The sequence below is a fragment of the Podarcis filfolensis genome, assembly GCF_964270895.1.
Source record: "Podarcis filfolensis genome assembly, chromosome: 18".
In the NCBI taxonomy this organism is placed as follows: Eukaryota; Metazoa; Chordata; class Lepidosauria; order Squamata; family Lacertidae; genus Podarcis; species Podarcis filfolensis.
Window position 1 is genome coordinate 1,438,414 of NC_139622.1, and position 19,757 is coordinate 1,458,170.

At 49.8% G+C, this 19,757-nt stretch overlaps 1 protein-coding gene across 4 annotated transcripts in view; it reads left to right on the plus strand.

The window, feature by feature from the left end:
- The first annotated feature begins 2,588 nt into the window (after positions 1 to 2,588).
- The window catches only part of FCHO1 (FCH and mu domain containing endocytic adaptor 1), a 39,984-nt gene continuing 22,815 nt past the window's right edge, over positions 2,589 to 19,757 (plus strand). Inside the window, exons 1-4 of one of the 4 annotated variants that reach the window (XM_083594417.1) lie at positions 2,589 to 2,714; positions 6,325 to 6,486; positions 8,270 to 8,343; positions 17,501 to 17,592. In XM_083594417.1, coding sequence (XP_083450543.1) covers positions 8,317 to 8,343; positions 17,501 to 17,592 — 119 coding nt within the window. In that variant the 5' untranslated portion in view covers positions 2,589 to 2,714; positions 6,325 to 6,486; positions 8,270 to 8,316. Of the gene's footprint in view, positions 2,715 to 3,042; positions 3,065 to 6,324; positions 6,487 to 6,667; positions 6,875 to 8,269; positions 8,344 to 17,500; positions 17,593 to 19,757 lie in introns of those variants that run through there. The other 3 variants (XM_083594419.1, XM_083594418.1, XM_083594420.1) reach the window with 3 other exon arrangements.

Sequence of the window (19,757 nt, forward strand, 5' to 3'; positions counted from 1 at the left end):
TAGGGTCGTGGGTTGGAGCCCCATGTTGGACAGAAATATTCCTGCCTTGCAGGGGGTTGGACTGGATGACCCTTGAGGTCTCTTCCATCTACAGTCCCATGATTCCTGCACCTCTTGCCAAGGGAGGGGCAGCTGCAAGTGGCATCAGATCCACCCACCACTACAAAGGGAAGATGCTCTGGACTGAGTCCATGGCTCTCCCCTCCCCATTTATGTCCTTTAATAGCTCTGTTGCTATTGGTTGCGCAGGAAGAAGGGATGGAGGGGGAAGAGAGTTTGTTGCCATGGCAACCGCCTGGGTGGAAGAGATGCTGTTTCAAAGCATCCCCAGGCTGGACCACCAGGTACTCGCCTCACCTGCCACACCTGTGCAGACATCCTTTGCCACCTTCCTTACTGACAAAGGGTTCCCTGTCTGTGCAGGGCGGCTTAAGCAAAGGAAGGGGGAGCATCTTGAGCTCATTGATAGGGGCTTCCTCGGGAGAAAATGGATCAGGTTCAGAAGCAATGCTTTGGGGAGGTGTGTGTCAGTGTGTTTGATTCCAGACCGACTAGCTTTAAAAGTCGGAGGTAGCCCTTTGGAGATGTAAAAACAGAATTTCTGGGCAGCCCATTTTGACTGGAAGCTGCGCTCAGGAAGACCAGGTTGGCGAAGGTGGATCTAACCCATTAATCGGTGCAGCCTTCAGGTTGCCCCATTTAATTCTGCATTGCCTCGATCTTAATGATTGTGTCATCTTTACAAACAACCTGGGCAAAGGAGTCGAGGGGATGCTCACTGAATCTGCAGACAGCTCCAAACGGGGAGGGGGAGCGAATGCCGCAAAAAACAGAATCAAAATGATTGGAGACCTGGGCTCAAAACTAACAAAACAAATTTTCAAAGGGACAAATGTCAGGTTTGGCACTTGGGCTGGAAGAACCAGATGCATAAATGTAGGAAGGGGGACACCTGGTTTGCCAGTAGTACATGGGGAAAGGATCTACAGGTCTTGGTGAACCACAAGCCAAACATGAGTCAACAGTGTGATGCAGCAGCAAAAAGAGAGCTAACACTATTCTAGATTGCATCAAGAGAAGTCATAGTGCCACTCTATTCTGCCTTGGTCAGATCACACCTGGAATACTGTGTCCAGTTCTGGGCACCACAATTTAAGGAGGAGATTGCCAAACAAACATGCTGGAATGTGAGCAGAGGATGATGGCGAAGCCTGATGAGGAGCAGTTGAGGGAGTTGGGTATGTTGAGCTCAGGGGCTGTCACATGGAAGAGGGAACAAGCTTGTTTTCTGCTGCTCTGGAGGGCAGGACTTGAACCCCTGGCTTCAAGTTACAAGAAAAGAGATTTTGACTCCACATCAGGAAGAACTTTCTGACTGTAAGAGCTGTTCAAGAGCGGAACGGTGGTGGACTCTCCTTCCTCGGAGATCTTTGAGCAGAGGTTGGAAGGCCATCTGTCAGGGATGTGTTTGCTGAGATTCCTGCCTTGCAGGGGGTTCGACTGGATGGCCTTTAGGGTCCCTTCCAATTTTGCAATTCTACAATTCTGTTCTGTGATCTAACCCAGGGCTCCGCACTGCATCACTGTTGACCATCACAGGCATTCATTGTCTTAGCAGAACAAGTTCTAGTTTCATACAGGAGATGACGAACCGCCTTCCTCTGCCAAGCAAGCTCTTCGTTTTGTGGGTTGGTTTCTTTTTTTAATTGCACCTGCTGTTTTTCTGAGCTTCCTCCTTCTGGCCTGCTTTTTGCAACTTGGGCTTTTTCTGTCTTCTGAGGCCTGCAGTGCTGAGTTGAGCCTTGCAAGGACGCAGGATGCCACCTGGATCAACACAAACCTTTGATCTTGGGGATGCAGCTCTGGAAGACGAGGCTCAGTCCTGCCTTAGGCCAAGTGGGGCGGGGCGTTTGCATGTCGGATTGAAGTGCAAGCCACGCAGGCTGTTATGCCACTGGTGTGGATGGAGAGATCCATCATAGGGCTGCTGTGAGCCTGGATAGCTCAGTTGGGTGGAGCCTGGTGCTGACAATACCAAAGTCACAGATTCGATCCCCACACGGGACAGCTGCATATTCCTGCTTACAGGGGGTTGGACTGGATGACCCTTGGAGGCCCCTTTCAACTGTACAATTCTGTGATTTCTTGGTGGTTCCTGGGGGGCCTGAAATGGGGTGGCTCCTCCTCTCTCGCACATAGGTCAGGTTCAATAGCTGAGATTCCTGCCTTGCGGGGGGAGGGGGTTGGCTAGATGACTCTCAGGGTTCCTCCCAAACCTACAATTCTATGATTCTAAGCCCCCCCCCCCTATTTTGTAGTTCTTGGGGAGGGGTTTTTATATTGTTGGCTTTGTGCAGTTGGACAGAGATGCATTTTTTGCCTCTCTCCCTACGCTGCCCCCCCATCCCCAAAATGACAGTTTACAAGCAGGTGAAAAGGATGCGGCCTCTTTAAATATGCAAATGAGCTTCCCGGTGGGGGGGGCTGGGACGGGGGGGCGAGGCTAGCCCAGAAGCCGCGTTTGCTGGCGGGCGGGGCAGCCAATCAGGAGCCAGCCTCCTTTCCTCCTCGGAGCCCCGCCCCTTTCCTCCTCCTCCCTGCAGCGCGGGGGGGCAGCCTTTTCTCCTCCCCCCTTCTCCCCTCCCCCCCTCTTTTTTGCAAAAACGAAAGAGGGGAGCGGAGCAGGTGCCGGGGATGCCGAGGGGCGGAAACAGGTCAGTGCATTTGCCCCCCCCCCGGCCTGGTATTATTATCACCCACCTTTTGCACAGCCATGCAGGTTTTCTTTTGGGAGGGGGGGACCTGCAGCGTTGCAAGAAAACTGCCCATGCAAGAATTTCTAAGATCGGGGGTGGATCCGGCCACCCCCCCCCAAGACCCCTGTTTGCAATATTTAATTCGGGTGGGGGAGATAAAGAAAAACCCTAATTAGCTGTATCAAGCGGCGGACGCTGTGGGTTAATTTTTAGGGGGTGGGGGAAGCTGCTTCCAAATTTCTTGGTTCTGATCCAGCACACACAGCGCAAAAAAATTAGAATCCCACCGTGGGAGAAAAACAATTACGGTAATATATATTTTCCATTGCATGTTTGCAGGGCATTGCATGAACTTGCCTGATGCGTTGTTGTGGCTTGGACGAAGGTGTTGTTATTCATGAGAATGGAGAAGGAAGCTTAATAATAATAATAATAATAATAATAATAATAATAATAATAATAATAATAATATTTTGGAAGGTGCATTTCCTGAGAAAAGTGTGTGTGTGCGCGCAAATTATATATATGTGTGTGCATGTAAAAAAATGTCTGTGGGTGCTGTCTATGGCCAAGCCATGTCTGGCTGCGTAGCTAAACGGAGACAGGTCGAGATCCTGCAAAAATAAGGCAGTGATGGAGGGCCAACTGCACCTGAGAAAGGGGTGTGTGGAGGGGGCAGTTCAGGCTGGGTCAGGATCCCATTTGCAAAGGCCTGAAATGGTCACGATGCTGTTGCTCTGGCTTTGGACCTGTGCCAACTCGTCCGCCTTTCTCCATTGCACGAGACGCGCAGCACCCGGTCAGGATTGGCTCCTCATCCTGCCCACCTTTTGGCCCTTGGCAAATGCCAAAACTGGTATCAGAAGGACGGAGGTGGGGATGCTCTTTCTGCAAGCCTTCCTGCCAGGCGGCCAAGCACCAGTTGCTCCTTTCTGGGGAACAAAATGGGGGAAATAATAATAATAATAATAATAATAATAATAATAATATGTGGTTTCCCCAGCCACTTCTGGGCGGCTTCCTGCAAAATACTAAAAAACATCCATAAAACATCAAACCTTAAAATGAGCGCAGGTGCATCCTTGAACCTCTTTTCCTTCCCTGCTCCTTACCTGGACAGGTAATTTTTGCAGGAACCTCTCCCAGGCCAGATTTGCTGCAAGGAAGAAGCCTTTGTTTTCCTTATCTCTCTGCCACCTGGATGGAATATATTTCTGCAGATATATATCTTCTGTGTGTGTGAACAGGTGGCTTTTTTCGGGCGGGGGGGGGGAGAGAGAGGCAGGACACCTGTCCCCCCAGGTGCGCAATGTTTGCTAGGCCCTGTCTGCAGTGGGGGGGTCAAAGGCCTGTTCTTGCCTCTGCAGAAGCACAGGCTGGAGTAAATATACATATATATCCTTAAACTGTGCCAACGTCTGTTCTTTTATTGGTAAGGATTTTCTTATATCGCTTTATGTTGTAATCGTAGGTGAAAACTGAACTGAAAACTGTAAAACTGGTGTGCAGAATAAGTCCAATTGCACATCGGTTAAAACAACCGATTCCTTTTTATTAGCGATATCCAATGTAATAAAGGAATGCAAAATCATATAGAAAGTGCCGGGGGGGGGGTCCTAGTCCTCATAGAAATCTCAAATTACGCCTAATTTTCACAGTGAGTGACTGGGACATAGGATTGCAGAGTTGGAAGGGACCCCGAGGGTCATCCAGCCCAACCCCCGGCAATGCAGCAAAATTGAGGGACTTTGTGGTGCCAGTACTTATCTTGGGGTCGCTCCCTTTGGGGTGACGGTCACTGGAGCATTGGGGTGGGGGCGCTTGTTTTATGACTTTGCTTTAAACGGATCTGTATCCTGAGGATCTGATGGAACAGATCTTGTTGTTCATTTCCATGGCAACGCCTCCCCTTGAGATAGTGAAATAAAACTGCATATTCAAATACAGTTTTGGAAGACGCCATCAACCCAGATTGGGAACTGGATCAGACCCTCACTCCTATGCAGAGGCTGAGGGGTGGGATCAGGCCCAGGGGGAGCCCCATCACGTCCGCCTCACAGTGGCCAAACACCCCACTAACCCTAGGGATTCAGATAGACTGCCTCTGGGCCTGGAAGTTCCATAATAAGAGCCAGGCTGCTGGATCAGACCCAAAGGAGACCCACGTAGCTCAGCCTCCTGTCCTCATAGTGGCGAAATGCCCCATGTGACCTGGGAAGGCATATAGACTGCCTCTGGGCCTGGAGTCTCCATGAGGACATCATAAGAGCTGGACTGATGGATTAGACCCAAAGGGGGCCTGTCTAGCCCAGCACCCTGTTCTCACAGCGGCCGACTAGATGGCCCCTGGGTCCCTTCCAACTCTATGACTCTATGAAACCCGCATGCAGGATCCGAGCACGAGAGCCACTCTTCCCTCCTGTGGTTTCCAGCAAATGGCATCAACAAACACCCTTCCTTCCTTCCTTCCTTCCTTCCTTCCTTCCTTCCTTCCTTCTTCCCTTCCTTCCTTCCTTCCTTCCTTCCTTCCTTCCTTCCTTCTTCTCTTCCCTTCCTTCCTTCCTTCCTTCCTTCCTTCTTCCCTCCCTCCCTTCCTTCCTTCCTTCCTTCCTTCCTTCCTTCTTCTCTTCCCTTCCTTCCTTCCTCCCTCCCTCCCTCCCTCCCTCCCTCCCTCCCTCCCTCCCTCCCTTCCTTTGGCCCCTGCAGGTTTGCCTCTCCGTCCGGCTTGGACATGTCAATAAGGCCAAGTGAGTCGCCTGGGGCGATTCCTTCTCCTTGCGCAAGGCAGGCGACCTCTGCGACCGGCCTGGGGTCTCATAAGAAAGAGCCTGCTGGATCAGACCCCAAGGGGGCCCACCTAGCCCAGCCTGGTGCTCATATGCCGCTAAGAACCTAGGAATCCAGATAGACTGCTTGTGGACCTGAAAGATCCATGAGAAGAGCCAGATAGTGGGATCAGAGCCAAAGGGGGGCGCAGCCGAGGGAGAAGAGGATTCTGGACTGGATAGTCCCCCTTCGGCCTGATCCCAGCTGTCGGGCTCCTGGCTTGGAGAGGGTTGGGCTAGATGACCCTTGGGTGTCCCTTTCAGTTCTGTGCTTTGGAAGAACTTCCTGGCAGAAAAATCTGCCTCCTTTCTTGGAGGTTTTTCAGCAGAGGTTGGGGGAGGCCATCTGTCAGGGATTCTTCAGCTGAAATTCCTGCATTGCAGCGGGTTGGACTGGATGACCCCTAGGGTTCCCTTCCAACTCTTACCATCCTTCAATTCCAAAATTAAATTGCCCTAACCCATGCAACACCCCCCCCCCCCCCGTTGCAGGATGTGCATTTATTTACTTTTTAAAATTTAATCTCTGGATGCCCTCTGGGGAGATCCCTTTCCCGCTTATCGGAGGGTCTGGCGGCTGATATTTGTCACCGTTGCAAAAAAGGCAATTAACAAGAAGCCGTTAAAACACACAAATTAGCTGCGTTTGCAAGGAAGGTTGTGGACCGTGGCTGCAGCGGAACCACAAGGATTTTCAACACTCCCTTATCTCCACTTCTGTTTCTCTGCTTTCGGTGTTGCAGAAATACAGAAGCAAAACTGGAACTGGGTTCGAATCACCTGCTTTCCGCTCTCCCTTTATTTGCTTGTGTTCCCCACCCCAGGGTGCTTTCCCGCGAGATCCTTTGTGTGCAGGAACTGAGAATATGAGCCTTCGGAGAGGGCAGACTTCCCTACAACAAAGGGTGAGTGGCAGGGCGGTTTTCTCTGCAAAATGCACACTCCTGGGCCGACTTTGCAGGAGGTTGACAGTACTGGGGAGGGGCGATGAGTGGTTAGAGCAGGATGCCTGGGTCCTCTCTCTTTTAGCACGAGAGGAGGGGTGGCACGAGGTCTGGCTTGCAAATGTCAGCTGTTTAAAATCTAGGGTGGGTCCTGGGTTCAGGTTCCAGCACCCAGCTTCAAACTTCAGTTTGCTTAAGGGCAGCAACAAACTCGGCCATTTTCTCTTGCAATTCTTCCGTTTCCTGCGCTTTCTTTTCTGTTTCCATCCGGCGCTGGAGGGTGAAAGTGCCTTTGCAGTTTTCTGCATTTCAGGGAGGGGAGGAGAAGTTGTGCTCCCTCCGAAGTGGGGTAAGGAAGGCCAGGCGCTGGGCTCCTGAGAGAGCCACCCGCCTGTCGCAGTTCGGGAGTCAGACCTGGGAGAGACCAGGGTTCGAATCCCCCCTGCTCGCCCCGCTGGGCCTGCCTTGTAGGGTTGTTGTAGGGCCCAATGAGGAGAGGGAGGAGGAGAAACCCCCCCCCCGGAGAAATGCCATCAATAGATCAGTTAAGGAAAGGGCTTTTCATAGGGCTGTGGCATTTTTAATATCTCAATTTAAAAAAAAAATTGTGGGTTTTTTTTTTAGTATTGTTTTAATTCTCTCACATTTCATTTCATTTTCCTATGCTGCTTTTCATTTCCATGGATCACAAACTGCAAACAATAACGGAACAGAACATTACTTTTAAATGGTGATCTTTCATTATTATTTTTTTGCGTCTTATTTATATTTAATTTAATTTGTCATAAGCCGCCCTGAGAACCAGCCTGGGGGAAAAGGCAGAATAGAAATTAATATAATGTAATGTAATGTAATATAGAATCAAAGAGTTGGAAGGGTCCCCAAGGGTCATCTAGTCCAACCCACCTCAGCATGCAGAGAATGTGGAGCAACATTCCCCCCCCACCTGCCCCCTGGTTGGGGAACTTCCGCCCAGCTTGCACGAGAGATCTTCGCATGCTCCCTGATAAAAGAGGATTGGGTGGTGCTGATAATGCCAAGGTTGCAGGTTCGATTCCTGTAAGGGACAGCTGCCTATTCTGCCTTGCAGGGGGTTGGGCTGGATGACCCTCAGGGTCCCTTCCAACTCTACAATTTGATGGGACAAATCCATGGAGCCAGAGAAGGCTGTTGCTGGCTGTTAGCCACAGTAGCTCTGTTCTGCTTCCACCGTTTCTTCCTTGCTGGAAACCGCAGGAAGGGAGAGTTGCTCTTGTGTTCGAATCCTGCTTGCTCAGTTTCCCTTTGCGGCACCTGGTTGTTCACAGTGAGGACAGGATGCTGGGCTAAGTGGCCTGATTCAGCAGCCTCGCTCCTTGTGGGGCCTCTGGGCCCAGAGGCAGTCTATCTGGACCCCCAGGTTCCTTGGGGTATTTGGCCGCTGCGAGGTCCGGACACTGAGCTTGAAGGGTCTGATACATCCTTCAGGCTCTCCATAGCTTCTTGTGGAGCCTCCAGGCCCAGACCTCGCTGAGGACTAGGGGCTTGTCTCTGGCGCTCAAGGCGAGGCAGAGCTGGGGAAGGTGGAGGCAGCTGCCGGGGGGGTTGTCGTGCCCTGAGCCTTCCTCGCACGTCTTCCTCCTGATTCCAGCCTTCGTCAGCCTGAGGTTGCTTTGGACCATGACTCCCACCATCCCCAGTTTGTCCCAGTGCTCTCTGTGTGTGTCATTTTGCCTGGTTACTTCCAATCTCTTTTGCATTCTAGGTTTCCAAGAGCTGAGACAAAGGAGGCTTCCATCCTGGGCTGGCAGCATGTCTTATTTCGCGGAGCATTTCTGGGTAAGAAAATCTCCCTGATGTGCATGGAAAACTCATTTTGCCAACTCTCTCTTGATCTGTTTACACTGGTGCCTTTTCCCCAGGCGGTTTCTCTTTCCGTCTCTATCTGCAAATAATGACGCCTTCCCAGGATAAATGCGTCGTGCCAATAAGTCATATTTTTTATTTGCAAACCGGGGCAACCAAAGGGAGGCGAACGAGCTGGTCGTAGGAGGAGCAGCAGCAGCAGCAGCGGAATAGGGAGCTGCAAAAATGAAGAAAATGAGCAACATGCGTCTGAGTCACGGCTTAGAGCAGAGGGAGGAACCCTGAAGGTTTTTGGTGTACAGGGAGGTTGAGGCACACTTCTGCGTCTGGGGATATTTTCTCGGGGGAAATGTCATATACAACCCCTGGATGTGGGGGGTGTTTGGGGGGTGGCACTTGTGGGGGGACGCCGCATCCTGCTCCTTCTGGGGAGCTTCTCCTTACGTTTCCTGGGATTCATAAATGGAGCCTTCATGGACAGAGTCATAGAATCATAGAATCATAGAGTTGGAAGAGACCACAAGGGCCATCGAGTCCAACCCCCTGCCAAGCAGGAAACACCATCAGAGCACTCCTGACACATGGTTGTCAAGCCTCTGCTTAAAGACCTCCAAAGAAGGAGACTCCACCACACTCCTTGGCAGCAAATTCCACTGTCAAACAGCTCTTACTGTCAGGAAGTTCTTCCTAATGTTTAGGTGGAATCTTCTTTCTTGTAGTTTGGATCCATTGCTCCGTGTCCGCTTCTCTGGAGCAGCAGAAAACAACCTTTCTCCCTCCTCTATGTGACATCCTTTTATATATTTGAACATGGCTATCATATCACCCCTTAACCTCCTCTTCTCCAGGCTAAACATGCCCAGCTCCCTTAGCCGTTCCTCATAAGGCATCGTTTCCAGGCCTTTGACCATTTTGGTTGCCCTCCTCTGGACACGTTTCAGTTTGTCAGTGTCCTTCTTGAACTGTGGTGCCCAGAACTGGACACAGTACTCCAGGTGAGGTCTGACCAGAGCAGAATACAGTGGCACTATTACTTCCCTTGATCTAGATGCTATACTCCTATTGATGCAGCCGAGAATTGCATTGGCTTTTTTAGCTGCCGCATCACACTGTTGGCTCATGTCAAGTTTGTGGTCAACCAAGACTCCTAGATCCTTTTCACGTGTACTGCTCTCAAGCCAGGTGTCACCCATCTTGTATTTGTGCCTCTCATTTTTTTTGCCCAAGTGCAATACTTTACATTTCTCCCTGTTAAAATTCATCTTGTTTGTTTTGGCCCAGTTTTCTAATCTGTCAAGGTCGTTTTGAAGTGTGATCCTGTCCTCTGGGGTGTTAGCCACCCCTCCCAGTTTGGTGTCATCTGCAAATTTGATCAGGATGCCCTTGAGTCCATCATCCAAGTCGTTGATAAAGATGTTGAATAAGACCGGGCCCAAGACAGAACCCTGTGGCACCCCACTAGTCACTCTTCTCCAGGAGTACTGTCTACCTCAGTCTACCTTAGATGGGCAAATGAGAATGGGAGGAGGAGACAGCTCTGACATTCTGTTTGCCACTGAGAGAAAGCAGCCACGGCACAGAGACTGGCCCCATTGCCATCCAATGGCGTTTAGATGCAACAACAACAACAACAACAACAACAACAACAACAACAACAACAACAAATTATTATTTATACCCCGCCCATCTGGCTGAGTTTCCCCAGCCACTCTGGGCGGCTCCCAAATCGAGTGTTAAAAATAATACAGCATTCAATATTAAAAACTTCCCTAAACAGGGCTGCCTTCAGATGTCTTTTAAAAATAGGATAGCAGCTTATTTCCTTGACATCTGATGGGAAGGCGTTCCACAGGGAGGGTGCCACCACCGAGAAGGCCTTCTGCCTGGTTCCCTGTAACTTGGCTTCTCGCAATGAGGGAACTGCCAGAAGGCCCTCGGCGCTGGATCTCAGCGTCCGGGCAGAACGATGGGGGTGGAGACGCTCCTTCAGGTATACAGGACCGAGGCCGTTTAGGGCTTTAAAGGTCAGCACCAACACTTTGAATTGTGCTCGGAAACGTACTGGGAGCCAATGCAGATCTCTCAGGACCGGTGTTATGTGGTCCCGGCGGCCACTCCCAGTCCCCCGTCTAGCTGCCGCATTCTGGATTAATTGCACTTTCTTGGTCACCTTCAAAGGTCGCCCCATGTAGAGTGCATTGCAGTAGTCCAAGCGGGAGATAAGTAGAGCGTGCACCACTCTGGCGAGACAGTCCACGGGCAGATAGGGTCTCAGCCTGCGTACCAGATGGAGCTGGTAAACAGCTGCCCTGGACACAGAATTGACCTGCACCTTCATGGACAGCTGTGGCTCCAGAATGACTCCCAGGCTGCACACCTGGTCCTTCAGGGGCACAGTTACCCCATTCAGGACCAGGGAATCCTCCACACCTGCCCGCCTCCTGTCCCCCAAAAACAGTACTTCTGTCTTGCCAGGATTCAACCTCAATCTGTTAGCCGCCATCCAACCTCCGACCGCCTCCAGGCACTCACACAGGACCTTCACCGCCTTCACTGGTTCTGATTTGAAAGAGAGGTAGAGCTGGGTGTCATCTGCATACTGATGAACACCCAGCCCAAACCCCCTGATGATCTCTCCCAGCGGCTTCATATAGATATTAAAAAGCATGGGGGAGAGGATGGAACCCTGAGGCACCCCACAAGTGAGGGCCCACCACCACTTTCTGGACACGGCCCAGGAGAAAGGAACGGAACCACCGTATAACAGTGCCCCCAGCTCCCAGCCCCTCTAGACGGTCCAGAAGGATGTTATGGTCGATGGTGTCAAAGGCCGCTGAGAGATCTAACAGAACTAGGAAACAGCTCTCACCTTTATCCCTAGCCCACCGGAGATCATCAACCAGCACGACCAAGGCAGTTTCAGTCCCATGATGAGGCCTGAATCCCGATTGGAAGGGATCCAAATGGTTCACATCCTCCAGGCGTGCCTGGAGTTGTTCAGCAACCACATGCTCAATCACCTTGCCCAAGAATGGAAGATTTGAGACTGGGCGATAGTTGGCCATACTGGCCGGGTCTAAAGATGTTTTTTTAAGAAGCTGTTTAATGACCGCCTCTTTCAGCGGGTCTGGGAAGGCTCCCTAGCAGAGGGAAGCATTTTCCACCCCGCAGAGCCCATCGCCCAGCCCTTCCTGCTCACTTTTATTAGCCAGGATGGGCAAGGGTCAAGGAGACAAGTGGTTGGTTTCACTCATCCAAGCAGCCTGTCCACATCTTCGGGGGTAACAGATTGGAATTGATCCCACACAACTTGACTAGACAGGACTCTAGCACTCTCCTGCCCTGCCCTGCTCCCACGGTGGAGTCTACCTCCTTCCGAATCTGAGTGACTTTATCTGCAAAAAACTTTGCACAAGCATTGCAGGAGTTCTTGGGGTCCCTACCAGGCCCCGGTGATGAAGGTGGTTCTGGTAGATTGCGAACCACCTGAAAGAGTCTCCTGCTGCTGTTTTCTGCAGATGCAATAAGGCAGTGAAGAAGGTCCTCTTCGCCGTCACCTTTGTCACTTGGTAGGCTCGACGTTGAGCTCTAGCCCATGCCTGGTCTGATTCAGAATGCGTTTTCCGCCACTGGCGCTCTAGCCGTCTCAACGATTGTCGGAGCCAGGCAGTCAATAGCCTTGGTTAATTCCGCATTCCTATGGGCCACCAGGCCATCAACATGGGATAAAACATCCCCTACCACTCTCTGGAAGCCAATTGGATCCATTAAGCGGTGGGGGCGGACCATCCGAATTGGTCCCACCTCCCTGCAGGGGGAAGGGTCGCGGAGAAGTCCAGTTGCACCAGGAAGTGATCTGACCATGGCTAAACATTGTCCCACCCCAAACAGAAATAAAATAATAAAATAATATAATATTTAAAAACAACAACAACAGCCATTCGAGGTGCAGCAGATTAAGAACACTTAAAACATTTGAAACCATTTTAGCCACTTGCTGCTGAGAGTATGTGTGCGTGTGGACCCCTCTCCTTGGGCCTGATGAGGGAGCGATCTTCCCAAAGACTCACCGGAGCAGCAAGAGGAGCAGTGCAGGATGACCCAGGGTCTGGAAACCAAGCCAGATGAGGAACGGTTGAAGGAGCTGGGGATGTTCAGCCTGGAAAAGAGGAGACTGAGAGCCATTTTCAGATATCTGAAGGGCTGCCACATGGAAGAGGGAGAAAGCTTGTTTTCTCGGACTTCCGGGTTGGTGCCACTGTTTAATGGCGGATTCCCTCCGAGCTCCGGAGGGAATCGGCTCCGTAGCGTCTGGGTCTGGCCGCTGCGGCGAAGCGGGGACCCTTAAAATCACAGGCGCGGATGCCTGTGAACACAGAGACTCGGCGGGCACCATTTGCGCCCCCCCAATCCGCGACGGAGCCTCTTTAAAGGCTTCGGAACGGAGGCAGGGTAAGGCGTGGTGCTGAGAGTACTCCCTCGCCTACGGAGTGAAGCCGCAAGCCATTGACAGAGAGCGCCAACTTCTTCTAAGATTGATTGGATTCTAAAACATCAACCCGTGAGTAATACGGAGATTGGAACTTTAAAAAATTTCTTATCTTGGATTTGGAACGAGCGGGAAGGGGCTAAAAAGGAAGTCCACCCCCCCTCTTTGTAAACAACTTAAAGCAAAGGACTGGGCAGCTAAGGTCGAGAGAATCTGTTTTTTGCTTTTCTTAACAAAGATCCTGACCTCACGGTTTGGACATTATAAGAAGATATTCTGGAGGATAAAAAGAATTTTGGGAGCTGAAATTACACCCCCCCCTAGACCCGGGAACGTCCGATGAGAAAGCCTGTTGCATGGAAGATTTTGACAGCTGTCAAGTGAGCTGCTAGTCAGCTGGTTGTCAGCTGGAAAAAGAGAACATTGTTTCTGCTGTTTTTGCTGGTTTATTCGGGATAACTTGTTGAAAATAAGGTTGATACAAAATAACTGGACTTTTGGTTTTTGAGCTGAAAGGAAGATTAAGGAATTAAATCCCCCTAGAGGGGTAACAAGGATACTACATTACAAAAATGGCTGGAGTGTCTAAATTCCAAGCAGAATTGGACAGAGCACTGGTTCTCTTGGGAAACTTACAAGATGAGTACGATGCTTTGTCTACAGAGGTATCGCTATTACATTGGACAGTAAACAACAGCTTGGAGTCTGATAAGGATTTGAAACAGGAAGCCTATTTAACTGAACAAATAAATGAAACCGAAAGCGTAGACACGATGGAGCAATATGTTCTTTTTGAAGAAAACGAAGGAGGAGATGGAGGTTTGCAGGAGTCAAAGGAGAGCTACAATATGAGGCCTGACATGATGATAAAAAAGGACAATAAAAACTGGATGCGGAAAGCCTGGTTTGATTGGGAATTTGGAAAATGGAGAGATCCTCTTTTGAGGAGATCTGAAGACCTGAGGATTATAAATTTGTTGAAGGTGGAAGCTGGAGCTGTGGGGACATTTGGATTTGAAAGAAATTTGAAACAAGAGTTGGAATACCCCATAGGCTTTGCTTTTGCTTTTAAGTATGGAGGACTGGCTAGAAGTAACACCGATTCTGTTGGGCCGGAGCCCCTCCGAGACCTGGGGCTTAACATCAAGGTCTATCAAAGAGACCGGCAGAAAGGAACTGAGAGAGACATAAGGGCCTCGGACCTGAGATCTCCAGGCTAAATAAATAATATAAAGACTGATGGATATTGGTTGGGGACTGGAACCGGGAGAAGGGTGGGTGGAGGTTGGGAATCCAAAGGGTACATAAGGATAATTTGCATTGCTTTATTTGTTTTATATTTTGTTAGTGGTAAGGAAATTGGGTAAACCGTGGAAGGGAAATTTTGGTCGACCTTAGGAAAAAGGTTTAAGAATAAATTAATGAGGTATAAGTATTGATGAGTAATTTCAATAAGGTGAAACTGGTTTTTTTTCTTTTTTTTAAATTAAGTGAAAATAAGGCTGTTAAAAATAAATGGAGGAAATGGAAAAAAGAAATAAAGTAAAATAACAGTATGTTAGAATAAATGTTTAAGTTAAGGTGAAGAAATAAGTTAAGGACTTGCTGAATTGACAATTTAAATTGGAATACAAGAAGGGGAGGTGTGAGGAGGTCTGAGAAACAAGGTTGAGGAAAATAAGTATCAGAAACTGTATGTGTTTTTTCTATTTTTCTGTTTAGTTTCGAATATGCTTTTTTTGTGTTGTTTTTATTTTGTTTATTTTTTTTGTTTTTGTTTGTTGTGTGTTTTTTGAAAATACCAATAAATATTTAATAAAAAAAAAAAAAAGAAAGAAAGAAAGCTTGTTTTCTCCTGCTCTGGAGGGTAGGATTGGAACCCATGGCTTCAACTTACAAGAAAGGAGATTTTGACTAAGCATCAGGAAAAGAAAGGAGGTTCTTTTATTTTTTTAATTTTATTTAATTCATTTTATATGCTGCTCTTCATCCTAAGATCTCAGGGCAGTTCATAAAATACAGGGTAAAAGTAAGTCAAACAAAACAGCTTCTGTTCCTCTCGAAAGCTCCCCTGCGCCTGTCCCCTGTCGGCAGCAGGATACTGGGCTGGGGTGCTCTGTTTGCTGCTTAGCGGATCTGCGTCCTGCGTGAAGCCACCTGCCGACTCAAAAGCTCCGGGTTTGAATTCAGGCATGTTGCGGGTCAAAGGCCCTCCAAGCAACGTGGGCAAAACAAAACAAAACAACAGCTCCTCTCTGTGACTCCCGGGACACCCAGTGCCAGCCGCAAGTAAACAGAGCGGGCGTCAGGGTGGTGCCACCGGGGGGGGGGGGAGGGTGGCAGGCGCCATTGTCTGCGGATGCAGCTGGGAGATTCCAAAACAGCCGGAGGAACAGGCAGCAAATCTCTCCTTCTGCCCCCCCTTTTCTCCTCCCCAACGAGCCCCGGGGGCAGAAGGGGCCCTCTCTCCCTCCTCCCTCCTCAGAAGATGGCAGGGGGTTGGGCTGGATGATCCCTGGGGTCCCTTCCAGCCCCACAAGATGGGTCCGGCTGAGGGGGGCAGGGCCAGCCCCCCTCCCCCAGCAAGCCAAACCCTGGCTTCTCCCAGGTCCCCGTGGAGCCCCACGACGACCCTGCGAGGTCAGAGAGGCTGGGAGAGGCTTTGCAGCCGGACGGGGGTTATTTGAACCCTGGCCTCTCCCAGGTGATAGTCCGGCACTCTAACCACTACGCAACACTGCCTCTCTTAGTTTGAACAAAACAAAAGCAAAGCTTGGATTATCTAAGCTGCTGGGCTCAGCAACGTCTGCAAAACCACTGAGTCGCACCCCTCCCCTAAAGAAGGAAAGCCAAGCTGCCTGAATAAAAGGGCGGATTTGAAATAGGAAGGCCAGTAGTGACTACACTGACCGGCAGCAGCTCTGCAGTCCTTCGTTCAGATTCATGAGGACTATAAACTTTCCCTGTTTCAACAGTCTCTTCTCCGCCCTGGAGACTCACTCTGTTTTTCAAGGGGCTGGATGGCAGCTCAGCTGCTTTGAAGGTCCCAGGTTCAATCCCCAACAGCATCTCCACTGTGGGTCATAGAATGATATAGCTGGGGGGACCCCCAAGGGTCATCTAGTCCAACCCCCTGGTATCTCAACTAAATCAGCCATGACTGATGCTGACAACCTGCTGCTGCTGGTCAAGGTCCGCATTGCTGTGCTGAACGGACCCATAGGTCTGGCTGGGTCTGAGGCAGCTTCTGATTCTTCTCTTTAAGCCAAGTGTTTGTTCAGAATGATGAGGACCAGGATCTTGCTTTATTTTTAAAGGGGAAAGGCCACTGGGGCTGTCCCCCTGAGTCTAAACTGCTCAGCACAGACAACACCGCGTTGCGATGGAGCAGTGGTCCTGCTCGCATCCTGGGAAGGCTTCCGACCCGCCTTCTCTCTTTCTGTGCCCTCCGGAACTCCCTGCCACATCGCGTGGCCTTGCAACCACCTTGCAGGGCTCAGAAAGGCATGGAAGGATGCAAAAAAAGAATGCACAGGACCTGTTTTGTCACTCAGCCATCAACACCAAAGCCGCCTCTGCAGGGAGGCAGGTTGCCTAGCGACCGCGGACACACACACCTTGCCATCTCCCCAGGAGGAATGCCAAGGAGGGAGATTTGCTCTGCGGGGGGCGGGTGGGGAGGGGCTGTGATTGACAAGGGACGGGGGGGGGAGCGGAAGCCCACCCCCAGAGACCCAGGCTCCACGCACAGAGCGGGGGGTGGGGGAGAGAAGGCTGGTTGGGCAGCTGGGCATTAAAAGGAGAGGGAGGGTAGATTTGGGGGAGCTCTCTCTCTCCATATACTATATCATAGAGTCATAGAGCTGTGGGGAACCCTGAGGGTCATCCAGTCCAGCCCCCTGCCACCCAGATATCTCAGCTCTGCACACATTCCAGCTGGTCAACATCCTTGACCTGGACCTTATGCTTCTGTGGATGCAGCCCAGAATATGCTGCACCCTGAGCTCTTCCAGTGAAGGGTGGCGCACAGATTTAAGAAGTGACATGAGCTTTGTTTGGCGGCTGCTGCTGCTGCTCCCTCACAAGCCAACTCAAAACTGGGCTCAGCCCCCTCTCGCCACGTGGCTTCAGGATAAAAAGGGCCCTATCCTGTTTCAAAATGCGCCTGCAGTCCTCACTGGATGGCAACGGGGCAGCTGTCCGTGCAGAGGCTTCTTACCCAAGAAAGGACAAAAACTGCTTGTTGGCATTACCTGTGCGGCAGGTGCAGGGATGCGTCCCTCTGGGTGTGGCTGCGCCGATGGGAGTTGGAAAATACAGAGCATTTATTAATTACGTTTCTGCGCTGCCCTTTGCTGGATGGTATGCTACAAAAATGCATTGCAGAATAACAAGCAAAACAGTAACTTTGCAATGCACAGTTTTAAAAGCCACAGATTTAATCCGCCTGGTTTCAGCGTGAGAAACTCAGATATATAAGCCAGGTGCCAAATGGCTCCTCCAACCAAGGTTACAGTTGCCATTGGGGGGGAGACAGCTCCAAAGTCGTATTTTGGGTCCCTGAAATGTTGGTTCCTGGCAGGGCAGCCCCCCTTATTCTGGAGCCACGCCTCATTTTTGCCTTCTTGCTTTTCACCACAGGGTGAGAAGAACCATGGCTTTGACGTCCTCTATCACAACATGAAGCATGGGCAGATCTCGGCAAAGGAGCTGGCGGACTTCGTGCGGGAGAGGTACTGACAGCTGGGGGGGGGCAGAGCTCCGTCCACTTCCTCCTTGCGCCCCCCCTCCCAGTCTGCAAACCGTCACCCACTTATCAAAGCACCAATTTCCTAGTGCCAGTTTGCTCACAGAGCCCTGTTTTGCAAATCTCCCTGACATTCTGCAATTGGGGGTCAACTTTGCAAGAGGTGAGCTGCCGGCCTGAAGGAGATCTCTTTGCAAGACCTCTTCTCCATAACTCGCCCATAGCTTGCCTGAGGTTTTTTGTTTCCTTTTGGCAAAGATGTTTCATTTCATAAGATTTTTTATGTTGTGATTGGATTTTGCAGCCAAACTCCCTAAGTCTGTTAATGGCAGGAGAAGAGTGGCTGGAGGCAGGGATCCAGTCAAAGCAAGGCAGATCTTTATTTTTCTGCTGCAACAGAGATCCCCGCCCTCCTTGCAAGGAGGCACAGTGCCCTGGGATCTTTTGATAAAGGGCGGTATATAAGTTGAATAAATAATAATGAAATAATTTCATTTTGTGATGTATACAAAACAGCTGGGAAATAAAATGTGAAGAACAGAATTGTAGAATGGGCGTGTAGATAAGAGCCTGAGCATAGGATGGAGGGGCTCATAAGACCGTAGTGTTGGAAGGTTCCCCCGAGGGTCATCTAGTCCCACCCTCTGCAATGCAGGAATCACAGCTAAAGCGCTGGGACAGATGAACGCTCCCAGCATCAGCACCCCAGCAGATCTCGCTTCTCTGTTTGTCGAAGCTTTGGATCCAGCACAGAGCAAGCAAATAATGGAATCTTAGAATTGTAGAGTTGGAAGGGACCACGAAGGTCATCTAGTCCAACCCCCCGAAATGCAGGGATTTTTTGCCCAATGTGGGGCTCGAACCCATGACCCTAAGACTTAGAGTCGTCATGCTGAGCTGCCCCGGTTGCACAGGGGTTAAAATAAGCCCAAGAAAAGAATATTCATGTTCTTGGATTATCAAGCCTAGTTGCAGATTTATAAAAGTTTCCTTGGGTTGATTCAACAGAAGCAAAGAAACCTTTGCAAAATTCATGCCAGGTGCTTGTTCATTCCCATGTGATTTCTTTTAAGGGGGAGAAATCTTGCAAAGCAAGGAAAATCTCAGGTGTTGCTCTTTTTTTAACCGACCAGCACCCCAAATCTGTGTTTGAGAAGCCTCTGTTCCTAATCCGGCATGGATGGGGTTTCTAAATCTGCAAAAGGGAAGGAAATGGCTTTGCGTCTCCTCCAGTAGCCACTGGGGGGCAGAGCTGCACTTCTCTTGATCCCAGGTCCCAGCTGGACAGGTGAATCACCCAAATCAGTGGCCAGGTATGTTTATAAGTGGGTAGCTTCTAAGTGCAGAATCCGGCCTGGGCCATGTTTCTCTCTCCTTTTAAGCAGCATCAAGCATCTTCCTTCAATTGCATGCCAAAAACCCCACCAGGTTCTTCATTTTTTGCTCTCCAGTGCTATGTCAGGTAATCCCACCCGTTCTCTGTTTTCCCGGAGGAGTGAAATTATAAGAACTCGATCCTGTTCCTTTTTTGGGAGGCAGTCAAGATGAAAATAGCCATAAATGGTCAAGGGATGGTTGGAGCAATTCTTCCAGGAGGGACTTTTTGGTTCAGAGAAAAAGCAAGGAAGAGGTAGAAGTTTATAATGGTTGAGAGAGAGAGAGAATTTTTTTTTTTACAGGTTAGAATAAAGAAGAAAAAAGAAAGAAAGAAAGAAAGAAAGAAAGAAAGAAAGAAAGGGAGAAAACACAATATATCAGCAATAGTGAAATGTCATTAAAATAGAAATGGGATTACTAAAATATATAATACATAGATAGATAGACTTATTGTATCCCTTGTGTATATGTTTCGATAAATACTTTCCAAATATCACTAAATTTGTCCATAGAAAACCTGGAAGTGTTCCGTTCCTAGGTTGCAAGAGTTCATCAGAGCACTGCATTGCATGGAGAAAGTGGAGAGAGGAAAGGATTTCTCCCTCTGTAGAAAAAGCCTAAACTGGCAGACGCCCCACGAATGTTGGAATATTCAGGGCAGATAATTCATGCAGCATGCAGTTATTAACTGTGGAACTCCCTGCCACAGGAGCCAACGTAGGTGGCTTTAAAAGAGGGTTCCTTGTGATCCACGAGGGCTTTTCAGACATGCTT